This window comes from Megalops cyprinoides, chromosome 9, assembly GCF_013368585.1.
Source record: "Megalops cyprinoides isolate fMegCyp1 chromosome 9, fMegCyp1.pri, whole genome shotgun sequence".
NCBI lineage: Eukaryota > Metazoa > Chordata > Actinopteri > Elopiformes > Megalopidae > Megalops > Megalops cyprinoides.
This window is the reverse complement of record NC_050591.1, coordinates 35,267,187-35,285,050: the sequence shown is the minus strand read 5'-3', so window position 1 is coordinate 35,285,050 and position 17,864 is coordinate 35,267,187. Positions and strand designations below refer to the sequence as shown.

Genomic DNA, 17,864 nt, shown 5'->3' with positions numbered 1-17,864 from the left:
CACACTGTACACAGTTCCACTGACCCATGGTCAGTGGTACAGTTATCTTGGCATTGGGACAGCCGTGTTTGCGGGTGTTTCTGACCGGACGGTCGGAAGCGTAGCTCTAATGGAGGCGCAGGGCTCGGTGCCAGTGCTGTGCTTTCTGAGCTCTCTCATCTGCACTGTGTCATTAGGCACTGTCGGGGCCGTAGGGAGGCTCCTTGTTTGCTGCTAAAAGTCGAGAGGTGTGATATTGCGGTTCTCGCCCAGAGGAACGTCATGCCCTGGTCCCCCTGAGCTTTTCTGGAGCCATCCCAGCGCGGGCATGCGCGGATACCCCCTCCATCGGGAGAGAGGTGAGGCAGACCAGAACAGGCCGGGCCCCAGCTCGCCTCATTAGATTGGCCCAGCATGGTGGTGGCATGTGGTGCGGGCCAAACTGCCACTAAGAAGTACAGTCAATAGGGCCGGCACTATGGGGTGCTTAGGGGTGCACCCCCAGACGGACCTCAGTGCATCCCCCAGTTATATCCCCTTATATCCCGATGTCTCCATTGTATTTACTACTTTTATGACATCACACTTTGTGCCCCCCTGTAGATTGTAAGTGCACCCCTCTGTATTTTCTCCGGGCGTCATGTGGTGGTTCAGGTTGGCCTGGTCCTCACACCCCCCCCACCCCTCCCAGGCCAGGCCAGGCCTGGTCCATGCACTGTTGGACTCAGAGAGTGCTTAGGTTTCCGTCTAGTCCCACAGCCTTCCTCAAAACTGTCTTCCCTCTTTCCCTGATCAGAACATAATGACTTACATTGCTTTAAAACTGCTGACCAGGGCTGGGAAGATCTGCTATAAAAACTTTTAGTGTTTACTGCATTCATTACATAATTATGAATTTTGATGTTATTGTCAAACTGAATCCGTCCCTGCCAATGCTCCTCCGCAGGACTGCACCTGTGTGTAATTGTCTCTGTTAACTAAGAGTCGTGTAAATATTGTTTTCTCTGTTAATCAGATCACACACATAAGAAGTCGGCTGCCTGCCAAATTTGTTTCTATTTTAAATAAAGCTATTTCAATAGAATGAGAGTGCTCTGAGAAATTTGTCTTTTCTGGTTTGTTCACAACTTTAAATTGGAAAATGGGCCTTTGACCTCAGTTACTTCAAAATGGACAAACCTGGATTTTTCTCCCATTTTCACTCAGTTTCAGTAGTCGCCAGCGGGACGTTAGTCTCGTCCCACTGAGACAACAGCTAAACTCACACAGGAGCATGGGGCGAAGGGAGTGCAATCCACACAATATACAAGCAGACCTACCTGGACTACTTTCCAAACTACAAGTCCCACAGTGCCGAGAGTGGAGTTGCAACGCAGAACCCTGGCTGCCCTACCCATCCCTTTTCCTGGCAGAGCAGTGCCAGAGACCTCCTAGGCATTCTGGCAAATAACACGGCCAGTTTCCAACCAGGGCCGTAGGGCTCGGCCTGTGCTTGGAACAAGCACTTGTGCTGTCAGAGCAACTTGGGATCCATGACGCTTTTTGATCCTTTTTAAATATTCTGTAGCCCTTGCCTCTCTTTTCTGGTGTAGGTAAGAAGCCAGTTAGTCTGAGCACAGAATGAGCGGTATTTAATATCAGTAAAGGAATATGCACCCAGCTGACGCCTTCAGGGATGAAGGCATGACCGGAGCACAGGGTACAGCGGGTGGGGGCTTGGCGAATGGGTCAGCTTCGCACACATGTCCCCGCTGATTGAGTGGCCGCTCAAAGCACCGCGAGCGAGCGCACTCGGATCCCGCTGAGCATATTTTGCAAATACACACACACATCATCCGCCCACATTTCAGTTACCCTTGACAACCACAATTAAACAAATGGTCCATTACCATAACAACATAGTAACACAGGCTGGTGCGCAGAAACGGCCTTTGTATGATCTGCAGTAACTCTGGGGGTGCCCTGCATGTGGGGTCTGTCAGCTACACTCCCCTTCCCCGACACCCCGGCTCCAACATGCTGTCCTGCTGTAGGGGAGACTGAGGACACCGAGATGAAAAAACCGCAAGGGGACGCGGAACCATTTCATTAGCTGCTGATTTATTACAGAAAGGAACTGACGCCCAGCACTCTCACTGCTTAACGCTCCCAAGTGAATCTTTATTGTAATCCGCAAGTCTAAAGCCCCACTGCTGTGCGTGCGGGTATCTATTATTTTCTATAATAAGATATATTTTCATAACCACTACCTGTAGCGATTCGCTGAATGTGTGTGCGCTCTTGTTTTATCTGAGGCTGGAGCCTCTTCAAGATTTTCAAATGCTCTGTTTCCTACAAAAGGAATTTCATATGGCTCACACCTCAAACAACCTTGGGACTGATACAGTGGTAGTGGTGCAGCTTATTTTTACCATACCTTTTGGTTCATATATTTTTGCATTTATTAGAGTTCTTTTCTTTCTTGGGTAGTACATTGAGCTGCACGGGTCATACTGCATCTGTTTGCAGTTTGTATTTCTTTACATATTTATTTTTCTGATCTCTTCAAAAGTGTGTGTCTTTGGGAAGCATGTTAACGTGGTGTGAAGTCTGCTCTGTGATATACGCAGGGTTTCTTTTTTTCTCCCCTGCTGCCAGCATCTCCCCTTCTCTCAAACAGGATTAGGCAGCGAGCGTAGAGCGGTATTATCTGTGATGTGCTGCATAGAGTGTAACTGTTCCACTCAGGAACAGTGTCCTGAGTAGGCGTTTGCTGCGTTTTGTCTGCTGATGTGACCCGCCCACAGTTGTGTCGGTTTTTTTTTTAATTTTTTTTTTTTATTGTATCTCATTTTCTGTTTTTTTTTTTTTTTTTTTGTCTTCAAGTGCAGCTTCTCACTGACAACTAACAGACAATCCCATAATTCTCCCACCTGCTCCTGCTCAGTCCTAATATTCAATTAAAGTGTGGTGGAGGGGCAAGAAAAAGGGGGAGGAAAAGAGCAGGACTGTGAAAAGGCAGGCTGCCAGGAGGAGCAGCAGGATGAATAAGGAGAGAGAGAGAGAGAGAGAGAGTGAAAGAGAGTGAGGGGGCAGAGAAGTTGGTGAACGGCTGCAGGAGCGGAGAGAACGTGAGCGAGGTGGAGGAGGGAGGGAGGGAGGGAGGGAGGGAACGTGTGCTGCTGGGGGGACAGAGAAAAGAAAGAGAGGAGAGAGAGTGAGTGAGGAGAGGACGAGGGAGGTTTGGAGCGAACCGTGTCGTGGTTCGGGGAGTGTTTTTTTTTTTTTTTTTTTTTGCGGCACACTTTCTGCCCAGCTCACTGGCCGTGGGTGTTGAGTCTCTCATCCCCCCAGCCGGGAGCCGGAGCGTCCCTCACGCCGAGCAGAGAAATGTCTCCCATTGTCAGCAATGACAGCTGCTTCTCCCCTGTCCTCTGCCACTTCAAGGCGGGCTGCTCCAACAGAACCCTCTCCCTGATGTTCGGATGCAAGGTAGGCGGGCGCTGACGTTGGTGGCTGTTTGTGTCTCGAGTGATGTCATCGGCGCTCGCTGAGGGTCGGAAATAGAAGTAGGAACAGCTGTAAGTAAGGAGATAAGAGCCGAGCGCCGATGTTGGAATTTAGTCTTTTTTTTTTTCCCATTTTTGGAATGTGATTTTGATTATGAATAGCGTTTCACCTACTTTTGTGTTTGAGGATGAGAAAAAAGGCATTGGACAAAAAAACAACTCAAAATAAGAGTTTAGTTGGTTGATGTCTGAAAATATAATACACATTCAATGCGCCATTTCCATGTTTAAGTGTTTCTTAATTAACTGTGGTTTTTAGGTCCCTGCTCATCTTGCGGGGGAGCATATGCATGTGGTCATATCAGCTCTTAAAATCATATGCTCAGGACTAATTATGTGAAATCTGGCTGTCAGTGAGGAACCATATGCAAACTGAGTCACGCACAGGGAAATTTTGGCATACCTCATATGTTTCCATTTTTATTTAACCTTTTTAATGTCACATAGAAACCTATTATCACTTATACTGTTTATTGATGACTGAGCATTTGGTGACCTTTAATATTAGTCTTACCTTACTCAGGGTTTGTACTTTGTAGCACTGCAGATTAATTTGACTAATTGGAGTAGTTTGTCCTCTTGGTAAAAAAGAATAAATTAAAAATAAATACATAAAATGTCCCTAAACATCATTTTCTCCTATTATCCTTTGTTTTTACATTGGTAAGGCCATGTATGGTTTGAGTACTATCTGAGTGACAACTTGCTAGTTAACCTACTAGAATTTAGGTAGTTAACCAGAGTTAGTGGGTGTTACTGTACGTATTTTCCAATTATTAACACCCTGCAGAGTCAATAACTGCATATTTCTACACAGTGACATTGGCTACAAGCTAACTTTCCTTTATTCATGAAAGAATTGATAAATGAAAATCTGTAGAGACCTGCAGAAAAGTAAAGTAAAACAAATGTAACAGACTTTGTTAATATCCCATGCATGCCTAATGACCTCTGTGTTTGCTGCAAGTCAGTGGGGATATTAAATGGATTAAGTTGTGCTACATACATTAAGTCTTACATCTTTAAAAGTAATAACCAAACAAAACAAAGAAATGCTACAACCAGCAAGCTTAAAGAATGCACTAATTAATACATATATATATATATTTTTTTTTTATTTGTTTATATTTGTATTTTAAGTAAATGGAATTACATTACATTATTGGCATTTAGCAGATGCTCTTACATAGATTGCAATTTTTGCATGTTACCCATTTACACAGCTGGATATTTACAGAAGCAATTCTGAGTTAAGTACGTTGCCTCAGGATATAGCAGCGGTGCCCCAGTGGGGGATCGAACCAGCAACCTTTCAGTTACAAGTCCTGCTCCTTACCACTCTGCTACACTGCCAAATTAACGCTGAAGTGCCCATCATTAAATGAAACGGCCAGAGCAGGACTGTTATAGACATGAAGACTCCTGTTTTGGGATGCTGACGGGGCTGTGGGTAAGGACAGTCATTCCTCTGGCAAAGTCTGACAGCTGCACAGAAGCTGGAGAGGGACAGACCCAATCAGCACAGAGAATTCAGCCTCAGGAGCAGAGTTAAAGCAACCTGATGATGATGCCATTGTGTCCAGCAATGTCAGTCAGGTCCAAAAGAAAAAAAAAAAAAATGTAGGCTGTTTTGGTCTCTCTGGGACGTCCCTTATTAGGAGAGCGGAGGCAGTGCTCTCCTGGATGTGTGTGTGTCTGTGAGCTGGGTATGAGTCATTACAGAGAGATAGGGGGGAAGGGAGAAGGTATTCAATTTAACCAGTATGGCACATAATCCATATGTCTGACCTATTTAAACATATCTCACATTTTAAATTAGTAATATTTCATGGAAATTTCTTATAAGCATTTTGCATATCATATATGAAATGTTATACAATGTAGTGTTGTGGTGTTAAATAGGGATGGTAGTGTAGCATACTGGTAAGGAACAGGGCTCGTAACCGAAAGGTTGCTCATTTGATTCCCTGCTGGCACACTGCTGTTGTACCCTGGAGCAAGGTAAATAACCTAGAATGGCCTCAGTATCCAGTTATATAAATGAATAGCACGTAAAAATTGCATATGCTTTATGTATTGTAAGTCACATTACGTATCCTATGAAAGCATCTACTAAAGGACAGTACTGTAAACTGAATGGTCACCAGCATGGCATGCCCCTAGCATCCATCACATAGTTGTGACCCAACACATTAGACCCCCTCTGTAGTGTCCCTGACTGGTGCTTAGTCATGCCTGACAGAGGCTTACAGAAAGTCCAGACAACAGCAGCAGAATGTCAAGCAAGGGTTTCAGTAGTCTTGCTCCATCCTAACCCACTGCCTGGCTGTCTGTGTGAGGACTCCGGAGAGGCTGCATACAGCTTTAAGTTTGCTTCTTTTTTTTAAATAATAAATAAATCTGTCTGCTCAGGCTCGGTGCTTGTTGCTAACGTTCCTGTACGTCTTAATGATTTACTGAGCTCGACATGTGGAGCCTTTCTTACTTGAAGCTTGACTGGGTGAATTATACGTCTTTCCGAGCGCGCTTGAATTAAGCTAAATTAGTAGAAGGGCTTAGGAACACATCTGAATGGGAAGTGAGGATAGCCTGTAATCCTGTAGGTAGTGATTACTATCATTGAGTTCTCACTGTCTGCATTACCTTCTGCTGTATTGTGTCCGGAAAGAGAGAAACGTTTCTATGTCTATTCATCCTGTTGTCTGCAATCCTGTGTAAGATTATCTCAGGTGTCAATAAATAACGCACTAGTCAATGATGTGATCTTGCCAAATTTTATCCGGAGAATTCCATTCAACAAGTCTTTTCATTCCTGCATAGCAGAGGCTTAGCAGGGTATGAATGACAGCAAAATCACCCCATGGTAAAATTACCAGTTTACTATTGTGTACATCCTCAGGCATCTTTCTGGTGTCACGTGTGAATATTTGTTTATTTCTGATAGTGACAAAAATGTACTCATCAGTGACTCAAGGAGATGGAAGGTTACATTAATGGCATTAAATAACTGAATTGTGTCCAGTTGTGAGTGGCATGGGTAGCAGCACATCTGTTTCTGGTGTGAGGGCACCTGTGTTGAAATGCATGCTGGGTAATGGACCCATTGTCTTCTTTTGATTTGTTTATTTATACAGCATATACATCTTTGACTAAACAGTGGTGGCAGTTATGAACTCCCCAGCCTGGGTTGTGTTAATTCATCACAGAGCAGAAGGCTGTTCCCAGAGATTTTCAATCTTTGTCACATTGCATTACATCATGTTACATTATTGTCATTTAGGAGATGCTCTTATCCAGAGCGACTCACATAAGTTACAGTTTTACCAATTTGTACAGCCGGATATTTACTGAGACAGTTGTGGTGTGAAGGGGAGCCTTCACCTCCCCCTAGAAACTACATGGTAATTGTTAATTGTTTGTTAAACATTTAAGGGCCCTTTGTCACCTGTACATTTCAAATTGACCAATAGGAGATCTTGTCATCAACTTCACCAAAACCTGATAATTGTTAATTCTGTAATTGCTTGTGTGCCTGGAGCCAGCCTATTGGCTAACAAGCCACACCTGCCTAATTGAAGGCTTATTAAGTACAGGTATGTGACGGGAGTGAAAGGGCTCATTTTGTTCCTGTTGTCAGTTTGCTTAAGCTGGTTTCTTTGTTTTTGTTTGCTGGGTTTTGAAATAAATTGTTGTTCCTTTGAATCTTTGCTCTTTTCTGCTCATTTATGTGAGAAGTGTCAGACGTTCTGGGTTAAGTACATTGCCGAAGGGTACAACAGCAGTGGCCCGGTGGGGAATCAAACCAGCAGCCTTTCGGTTATGAGCCTCACCCCTGACGCCCCCCACCACCCCCACCACAGCCATGCTGTACTTTCACTGGCAGAAGAGTCGGTCAGTATAACAGTTGGCAAACTACCATTTGTTTTAACTATGGGCAAGAGAAATGCCAACCCGCCCTCAGTTGGCGTGAGAGCTTTAAAAAAGCCAGTGGATTAGACATCACTGTGCAGTGGTTCCCCTTAATGACTTGGTTGACATGCTAATTAAACCTGAGGAGTTTTAAGATAATTTAATTGCTCTGCTGTTTTGACTATGCTGGAGAGTGCACTCATAGCAGTTCTTCAGAGTTATGACTGTACCGCAGCTGAGATGATAGGATGGGATGGATGCTATAAAACATTCTTATGTGGTACTCATTAACTAAGCATAGAGAAAGTGAGCAGTTTTCATAGTTGGGAACGACTTTAAGTATTCTGTGAGATGTTAGCATCATTACTTAATGGGAAGGCCTTCATATACAAGAGAACCATGTGGTCATTCTAATGTGAAGATATTTTTTGCTAATGCAGTGGACTATGGTTATAAACTTCACTGATACGATGAGTAAAGGATAAGAATAAGAATAAGACTAAGAAGCATTAGGGGAAACCTGTGAAATGCTTCACTGACAGTTAAAAAAGCTGGATGTCTCTAGGATTGTTGTGTTTATTATGACAGTATGCTGTGAGCAAATTCAGCTATTTATTGTTTTTCTGCAGTTAGTTATTTTCATGGTAATGTGGATATGGGGCTGCCTCTGCAATTTATAAGTTTGAAAAATGAGCATACATTATCTGTCATAGAAATTCTGTGTGCATTCATGTGTTGTGCCGTTTGGCATTCCTCTCTAACACTGAAAGAGCGCCATCTTGTGGTAGTGGACCCAAAGAAAGCACTTCACCAGTGAAGTGAAATTGAAATGATTTTTGTTTTCAGTTAACTCAGCTGAGTTGACTTTGGCTTCCCTTTTCTTTTGTCTGTTTCAGGGCTGTGTCTTGGTTGGTCATCCATTGAATTGTGTCGATGTGTGTGCGTGGGCGTGCCATTGCATGTGTGTGTCTATGGGAACTCCATTCCTCTCTCTGAAGCCCAGCTTATTGATTGCAATGATGTGACCCTCTGGTTTCCTCTGGAAATACATACATCTGTGCATGTTCTGTAACACTGCTGGTGATGTGATCAAGCTCCTTATTGGTTCTACTTCTCAAACAAAGGGCCCCAACTATCTTCCCGGTCTCTGGCTGCTGGGAGACAGGTCCTGAGGATCTTCTCTCTCTGGTTGCTGGGAGACAGGGTCCTGAGAATTTTCTCTCTCTGGTTGCTGGGAGACAGGGTCCTGAGGATCTTCTCTCTCTGGTTGCTAGGAGACAGGGTCCTGAGGATCTTCTCTCTCTGGTTGCTGGGAGACACATGGTCCTGAGGATCTTCTCTCTTTCTCTGGTTGCTCGGAGACACATGGTCCTGAGGATCCTCTCTCTTTCTCTGGTTGCTCGGAGACATATGGTCCTGAGGATCCTCTCTCTCTGGTTGCTGGGAGACACATGGTCCTGAGGATCTCTTCTCTGATTGCTGGGAGACACAGCATCCTGAGAATCTCCTTTCTCTGTCTCTGTCTACAGAACAGGCCGGCGGCGGTGCAGGGATGCCCTCACCCCCCCCAGCCAGTATGTATGCACCCGGGATGCATGAACCCGGCCCTGATGAGCTCACCCTGGGTAAGAGAGCCGCCACACCCACACCCGCACAGCTACACCTGCACACCTCACCTACACCCACACACCTACACACCGACACGCTCACATCTACACCTGCACACCTCACCCACACTCACACACCTACACACCTCACCTGCACCTGCACACCTCACACACCTACACACTCACACACCTCACCTGCACCTGCACACTTCACCTGCGTACCCACAGCACATACCTCTGTCACCACACACGCACACACGCACACAGACACACACGCACACAGACACACACACACAGACACACACACACACACAAACACTACCAGCCGCTGTGTGGGGGATGAGCAATGTGTTTAATCTCATAATCCATTTTGCTATGTAAGATGATCCATTACACTCATTTTACTGGAGATGAAACATTTAACAGAGTGTCCAGTCCAGACTCCCTGGAATAATAAGCTTCTGAGAAAAACCATTACTGATTAATAATAAAGTGAATAAATTATGGATTTATGTGTGAGTTGTTCAGTATTTATTGAGACATTTATAAAATTAGGCCATGAAAAAGGTAAAAATGGTATTAGTGTAATTTACATATTTCATTTCAAGCTGAAATAAATGTAAAATTGTGATAGAACTGAAAAAAAACACACACATTGTATTTATTAATGTTATTTTATCTCAGGCAATAATTTCCACTAACTTATAAACAGTCCCTGCTGTCTGATTGCAAAGGCAGGAAAGTCATGCAGTTCAGCTACTGACATGATTGGCTGAAGGTATGAAGCCAGACAGCCAATGTTAAGCTTCACTGGTTCTCTTTGCCAGCTATCACTTGGCACAACACTAGGGGGCGGTAGATGTCATTGCACATAGTTAATGTGTCAAACAGCCACTGGACCAGATTCGCTATTCACGTTGCACAAACAATTTTATGTGAATAGCATGCATGCAATGAATGTGATGAACATTTTGGAATTCATAAACTTGTTCTTCAGTGGAATTTGTTCGTGCCTGTAAATGAATTTTTGGACTGCTCCAGACAACTCATATCACATATGCAAGTATGCAAGCTCACAGAAACACTTTTGAGCAAGACAACGTTTTTTAACATTCCAATACTTGCAATTAACAAATAATTAGGCAAAGTAAGTAATCTATCTTTTTGTGAATCTGTTTTGTAGGTGGCAGAGGTTATGCACTGAAAAGTACTTTGTTCTGTGGCAGAATGAAATACCTTTCAGAATTCCTGCACCTACAAGCAAACACTGAATTCAGTGATTATCAGGGGTGCATCGGTTTACAGAAACAAACTAAGGCTTAGCACACTGTTATCATCTGGGACTAAAATCCCACCCAGAAAGAAAGAAAGAAAGAAAACACAGATGAAGCTCCCAAATGCAGAGGATGAAGCCCAAATTAGCAAACATTTTGGTCAAGGGACCTTCATCAATGCCGTTCTGTTTTAGCCATAGATATGTGCTGAAACACTGCTGGTCAACCCACGTAACATTATTGACATTTAGCAGACCGTTTATGCAGCTGGATATTTACTGAGGCAATTGTGGGTTATGCACAGATACCATAAGGTTATATACAGCCACATACGCGCACTCTCTCTCAGTGATGAAGTACACCATCAGTGTGCTAAAATGCCGGTGGATGTGTTTGGACACAGCAGATGCCACCCGTTCGTACACAACAGAGAAGGTGCGCAAGGTGACCCTGTCCTTCTGTGTCCATGGCATTCATTTGCCACCAGATGAACAACAATGAAAATGCTCAAATGAACATTCGGACGAGGGCTTGTAACCACAGCTTTACTGGTCTGATCACCCACTGGGTCACTGCTGTTGTACCCCTGCACAAGAAATTTATCCTACAGCTGGCCTCAGTTAATATCCAGCTGAGGCAACTGTAGGTTATGAATGACTGGATATACCTGTAAGTCACTCTGGAAAAGATCGGCTGCTAAACGACAATAATGTAATGTAATGATTTCAAATATATCAGCTAATAAACTTTCACTACAGAATACCAAAACTCACACCCACACGAGCATACTGTTTATTCTGTAGAGAGTATCTGATAAGTGTGTTATGCCTGCAGACAAACAGCACTACAACTCACTGTCAGTGTAGCTGCTGCTGAGCCAGACCATGTACAGCAAGGCCTCCTGGAGGTTTCTTTTTTAAAAGAGTTACATAAAAGTTTTCTGTCTCAAACTGAATTATCAATGGAATATCACAGCCTTGCCAGGAGCTGATAAAAATCAAGGAGCACAGTGACTGATCTTTTGGGTGTGCTGTTTTTACATTCGCAATGACACGCCCTCGAGTTAACGGGGATGTTGTTGGGATGTTAATGCTCCTTCATTATGTAGTTTGATCTAAGGAGATCTTTTTACTGTATTCTCAGTTACAGCTGTGATCAGCCGTCGGTCTGTAATGCTCAGATGGAGCGCTCCGCACATTCTGATTGGCTGATCAGAGCTTTTGACTCCTCCCCCTGCCGCAGTACCACTACCAGGACGAGGACTCTCTTCCCCAGGACCACGGCTACCCGCGGCTCACTCACGAGCCTCACGCCCCGGAGCTGGTGCACGTGACGGAGAAGAGCGCGCCCGAGATCGAGAACGTGCACGGCTACGCCACCCACTCGCACGTCTCCCCCCTCAAGGTCAGTGCGTGCTGGGCAGGTGTGGCAGAGTGCCCTCCGTCCCCGCCCTCTTCCTGCACCCTCTGTCCCTCCTTCGTCTGCTCCTGCCCTCCTCCTATATTCTGTCTCTCTTTCATCCGTTCCCACCGCATCCACACGTCCAGTGCAGCGGCTCCATTTCATCACTGAGATTTCTCTCAGTTCGGCTCGTACCCTCTGCTGAGTCCACAGACATAACAAGTCACCTCCCCTGTGAGGCACAGTGGATGGGCCAGCAGTTAGCCGTATAGTCTGGCCCCCACGATCACACCAATAAGACTCTGCTGGCTCAGTCCGGCCTCACAAGCCAATTAAAAAGGACAGACATCCCTGAGCTTTGTTTTGCTTTCTTGGCATTTCTGTTTCATTTTTTCTGAAAGCCGTGGTTCAGCAGCTTTTCCTGCACAAATGGTCCCGCTGAGGCTGTTTTCACACAGAAGGTGTCCCTGTCTGATTCACCACACTGATTCACAAGCGCTTACATGTTTTGCAGGCAGTAAACAGGTTGTAAATTATAATTGCAAAGGACCTTTGTAGGCGTGACTGTCCTCTGGTCCTGAGGTTGTCCACAGTCTACTGTTCGTTGTCGTTGTCCCTCAGCATTACTTTCAACACTCAGAATAGCAGGGATCTCACAAAGAGCCAATGGAGTTTGATTGGCTGAGCTGGGAAGTCAGTTTGTATATTAAGAGTAGTTAACATGGTAAAAAAAATGTTATTTTGTGTACTGTAATAATTTGGGCACAAACCCAACCTGAAATGTATGTTTTATGCCCAGAACCTGACCCACTTAGGGTAAAGGTATCCAAAATCAGACGTAACCTCCTATATACTAATATTGTTATGATGTCACAGCATAGTAAAACTTACCTGAAGTAAGACTGTTCCACTGTGGCTTTTCTTCAAGTTAACCACAGAGTCCTTATCTTTATGTAAAGTTACTATAGTTTGTGTCCCTTCCTCTATATCATTAATATTTGCTGATGTGAATGAAAAGCATTGCATAAAAATAGAAAGAAAAGTGTCACTTTCTTAATTTAAGTTGATAAGTTAAAGACAAAGCACATTGCAGCTAGATTGAGTCTGGCCTGCACAGCAGGCTGTCACATGACCACCCAGTTGCCTGGGAGCTGAGAAGTGATGGACATTTAAATTTACATTTATTCATTTAGCACGCTCTTATCCTTTTTGCCTTTAAAAGAAGTATGCATTCTGCATTGTATGACCTGTACACATGCCTGTTTGCCTACTGTATACTTTTGTACGTCACTTTGGATAAAAGCGTCTGCTAAATGAATAAATGTAAATGTAAATGTATCCAGAGCGAGTATAAGAAGTGAAGTATATTGATACAAAAGGATGGATGTATATTTGTGTAAATTATCAAACCTACTTTTTCTTATATATCTGACAAATTTCATTTTCAATTTATCATTCCAGGTACAAACCACAGTGTATAGAAATGGATTATTTTCTAAGGAGCACTTAGATGTCTCAGAATGAAAAAAAAAAAAAAAAAAAAAAAACACTCCATCAGTGACCTTTTCTTTCTTTCATATCAGGAGTAACATGCCCTGAGTTGGCAAAGCCCTTTTGGTTCTTAATAAATGGTGCCACAGCATTTGGTGAAAGTGGCTTTAATACTGTATGTTCAGTCAGGGTACTCAACACAAGGAATTATGTCAAAGCGAATGCTAATGCTTACAGGCCTGAGTGCTGCAACAGAACTCCAGTTGTTCCCTTTCTATCTTCAGATTACAGAGTCATTGGTCAACAGGATACTACATTAGGCCCAAGCAGCCTAGACCTGAAGAAGTAATTCAACCTGAGTTGCCACAGTAAATAAATGTCTAAATTAAACATGTAAATGGATCACATGGTATGTAATTTCTGTACATTGCCCGTGATGAAGGAGCTGCTGAGTAGCTATATCGTGTAAGGAAACAATATTAATGTAGCCCAAATCAGACAGGGAACTTGCTTGTGTCTGCGGCTCCTTGTCATTACAGATTTCACAGCTGTGATGACACTTGTAAACACTAGATGGTGCCCTAACCAAAGTTAAATGAGAACGTGTGAAACTGTATATTGTCATGTGTTGTTAAATCAAGGATCCAAGTCTGCTGTCGTTATGCTGTCAATTAAATCCAGTTCATTTCGATTAGCACATGGGCATAATAACAGTAAGACTGTGTTTTATCACTCTCTTACATAAAAGCAGGCAGGAATGCATCACCTGGGGATTTCGTGGTTTGATCTGAAAGGCATATTTGGGAACCAATCAACCAATTAGTTGATTGATCAGTCAGCAAATCAATCAATCAGTCAGCCAATTGGGCAATCAATTAGCTAATCAGTCAGCTGATCAAATTTGACATATTGCTCTTGGGTAAATAATTGTCATGTCATGAAATGTCCCCCAGGAACATCTTACAAATAAAAGTACTGCATAAACAATAGAATATAGCTGAGTTAATTGATTAAATTCTTCAAACGATTTAATGTTAAACGCTCATGAAGTGATTTTTAAATGATTGTTTAACCAATACCTCTAGGCTCTCTTGACTGTTGAAATGTAAGTAAAAGGAACTGCAATCTCAGGTGTGTTGTGCAGAGCCAAATGAGCACTGTTCGAGCGGGAGCCTTCGTGACCCCAGAATAATGGAATCCCGTCATACGCTGCTCCAGCATCTCACGGCAAACGGGTTCATGTCCGTCACCGTGACGCTGATGGCCTGTGACGGGGGGTCATTACCTCCGATCTGCTCCGCTGCATGTCCTGTCAGTGTGACACAGCAAACGCTCAGTCACTTCAACCACCAGCATCCCAGGGCTCCTCTACAAAACACCCCCCCCCCCCCCCAAAAAAAAAATCTTGACAAAATGAAATGAGTCAGTGTTAGAGCGGAACAGAAGTGACGCAGTCCTTTTCACGGCTTCACACAAAGCTTGACCAGGGCCACCTGGACTATTTGTGAAGTTCCCGATTAAGTTTCAAAGCTTGCGTTTTTTTCCCCCCATCCCTTTATCGAAGTCGAGTCGTGAGGCTAATTTTGAAAAATGTGTTTGAATTCGGCTGTTTCCGGACGCAAAAGGTGAGTATCAGAGAGGCAGTCTCAGCACACACCTCCTCCCACACGCCTCTCGGCATTGTGTGGGGTTCCTGTCTTTGCGGTGCTAAGAGTGAGGTGAGGAGGGATCATGCTTTTCCACTTCTGTCTCTGATATGCACGGGACAAAAGCACCACAGCTTCATTAGCGCTGGAGTACTCTGGCTCCATTCGTTTTGCATTAGCCCTTTCACCTTGAACTAAACAGACCATCTCTCCGAGTGGCATCCTTGTTTGTGCTAAACTCCTTCACATCCCCATTCACAAACGCTTGTGCCCCACCTGTGTCACGCACACGGTGTGCCGGGACTCCTCTAAGCTTCTCTTCTCCCCTGCCCAGGTGTGCCTACCACTGATCCTGTCTCTCCCTTCCTTACCTGCAGCACTCGGTGGTGACCCGCAGTGACCTCTCGTACCCGAGTCTGACCGCAGGCAACTACCCGGCAAGTTTCCATTTTATTTTGAAAATGTGTTTCCCGTGCTTGCTCGGAGTTGCCTCTCCATGTCCCGCTGACCGCAGTGAGGTCGCCCTGTGCGGCTCTCTGAATCCAGTCCTGTTGATGTGTTCTGATGAGATTTACAGAAGCTGTGTTTGGAATCAAAGCTTGTGAAACCGCTGAGAATCTGCTCAGGAGCTCAAGAGCATGTGCTGTGTTTGGATTCAATATAAGTGGATTTGTGAGATGTGGACTCAAGGCTAAGGGTGTGTTGGTCTCCTCTTGTGGAATTTTTCTCCTGGAACAGAAGTTGTGATACGGCCAGCTATTCGTATTGTTCATTTTACTTAGCAAAGACTCAACATCACGACTCATAAAATGATATAGAATATAAGAGTGACTTGCTCTGTAGTGACTCATTGATTGTTGAACGGTGCCTAGATTGTGTCTGAATCTGTCTCGGGGATTTCAATCACAATGGTTTTTACACAGTGCTGTGATTGTCATGCCAGAAAGAGTTTTCTTCTGTGCATTCATTGTAAGGACTGACAGGCGTCAACGATTAATAATCAGTGATTATCAATGGTTGATTTGATGAATTATGTGTGTTTGAATGTAGTTATAGTGGGCAACTACAGTAGAGCGGCAGTGTAGTAAAGCAGTAAGGAACAGGGCTTGTAACCGAAAGGTTGCAGGTTCGATTCCCCACAGGGGCACCGCTGCTGTACCCTTGGGCAAGGTACTTAACCCAGAATTGCCTCGGTAAATATCCAGCTGTATAAACGGATAACATGTAAAAATTGTAACCTATGTAATCTGCCCTGGATAAGAGTGTCTGCTAAATTACAGTAATGTGATGTAGTGCAGTATAACTTGCAGGGTACGGTCTGTGATCATATGCATGGAATCTGCTGCACCATAGAACATGTCTGCAACCACAGGCATACAGCCTGCAAATCAGATTGGTGCTTTGAACTGTCTGCATTACATTACACATTTTGCTAGGCAGACACTGTTATCCACAGCAATTTACAGGCTAATGTACCACCCATTTACACATCTGAGTATTTACTGAGGCAGCTTGTGTTAAGGGCCTTGCTAAAGGGTGTAACAACAGTGCCCCACCTGGGAATCTTGACTGTAACCTTTGGGATAGGGGGAACACTGCTAGTATGTTTAAATAATAGATGTTGGGTAAATATGAACCCCATCAGAAATTGGTGCAAAATGTGACAATTATTGCATGTGATGAAACAGCTTATATTTTAGTGAGATAAAGAATAAGAGCACATTTTGTGGTTGAAATGAAAATAATTCATTCTGATTAAATGAGGTGCCTTGGATTGTGGAGCAGGGACAATTGGTCCAAAATGAAATGAAGCAGACAATTTAAGTGAATATTCAGGCTGGCCAATGTTTCATTAGGTTTCCGTGGCAGGTAGTCGCGCATCTGAGATATGCTTTCACATCTCCCGAACAAGGCAAAGGTGACTGTGGGATCATTACGATCTGCCTCTGTGTAAACAGTGTCCTCAGAGGCACTGTTCTCAGACTGCACCTGCCTTTCTCTCTAATTAATTCAGTCTGTCTGGCCTGTGAATCTGGCCAGGCTTAGCGGCGGACCTGCATGGATTGCTACCCTTGCGGAATGGACAGTGTGCGTGGAATAGTAAGGGTAGCCCTTCGGCCCCTGTTGTTTTGTCCAATTATAGCTGCATGCTGCAGTCATTGATATGGATATATGTGTGTTTCTCTATTCCTCGTAAGAGACAATGAGCATTCCAAGTAGCAGGATAGGATCCACCTCCTCAGCCAGAGACAGAGAGAGTGGGATACGGGGGGGGGGGGGGTGTATATATACATACATATATATCCCCTCCCCTGTATCCCACTCTCTCTGTCTCTGGCTGAGGAGGTGGATCCTATCCTGCTACTCGGAATGCTGGGGGAGAGTGGGATACAGGGGAGGTGTATATATACATACATATATATCCCCTCCCCTCTATCTGTATCTATATCTCTATCTACATCTGTTATACATAGATACAGATCAGAGAGAGAGAGCAGAGAGAGTCACAGGAGGAGAGAGGGTGGGAAGGTAAATGAGAAGGTAAACTCGACTCCAGATTGCCTAATGATGAGAGATTTAATGATGAGCAGGTTCCCTGGGGAGCAGAGCAGCATCTTGCCCACCCCCCAAGAGACAATTACCGCTGAGTTTTATTTTCTCCCAGCGTGACACTGTCTGCAGAGCTCTATCGCCATGGCAGCCTCCGAGGTGACAACTCTAATGACCCCTCCTGTGCCGCCCAGCTCGCTGGGCCGAGGATGAGGATGGGGTGGTGGTGGAGCATGTGACGAAGACCCCTGCTGCGCTTTGTTTTTGACCCTTTGTTGAGAATTTAAGTAACTATTACATTTTTTAAACTTTTTTTTTTTGTACAATATTTTTGTCAGAATTGCATTTGTTATGAATTGCAAACTTGTGATGAGCTGGCATTGTGTAAGAATCAAATCAATCATAAATAACACCTTTATGCTGAGCTGTGATTGACTACACATTAATGATGTCGGTAAC

The 17,864-nt window shown here is 44.1% G+C and overlaps 1 protein-coding gene across 1 annotated transcript; it reads left to right on the top strand.

Annotated features, from left to right (window-relative positions):
- Window positions 1-3,300: 3,300 nt before the first annotated feature.
- Window positions 3,301-17,618, top strand: LOC118783835 (disks large homolog 2-like). The gene is made up of 5 exons (XM_036537792.1): window positions 3,301-3,450; window positions 8,966-9,061; window positions 11,560-11,721; window positions 15,233-15,292; window positions 17,538-17,618. Exons 1-5 carry the CDS (start codon window positions 3,349-3,351, stop codon window positions 17,616-17,618), a joined length of 501 nt encoding a protein of 166 aa, XP_036393685.1. The 5' UTR covers window positions 3,301-3,348.
- Window positions 17,619-17,864: the final 246 nt, after the last annotated feature.

What these genes read in the sequence shown, in the direction of transcription:
- LOC118783835 (XM_036537792.1), top strand. Translation starts at nt 3,349, where the DNA reads ATGTCTCCCATTGTCAGCAATGACAGCTGCTTCTCCCCTGTCCTCTGC. An exon ending in CCCTGATGTTCGGATGCAAG is followed by an intron (nt 3,451 to 8,965) that starts GTAGGCGGGCGC and finishes CTCTGTCTACAG; the next exon opens with AACAGGCCGGCGGCGGTGCA. An exon ending in CCCTGATGAGCTCACCCTGG is followed by an intron (nt 9,062 to 11,559) that starts GTAAGAGAGCCG and finishes CCCCTGCCGCAG; the next exon opens with TACCACTACCAGGACGAGGA.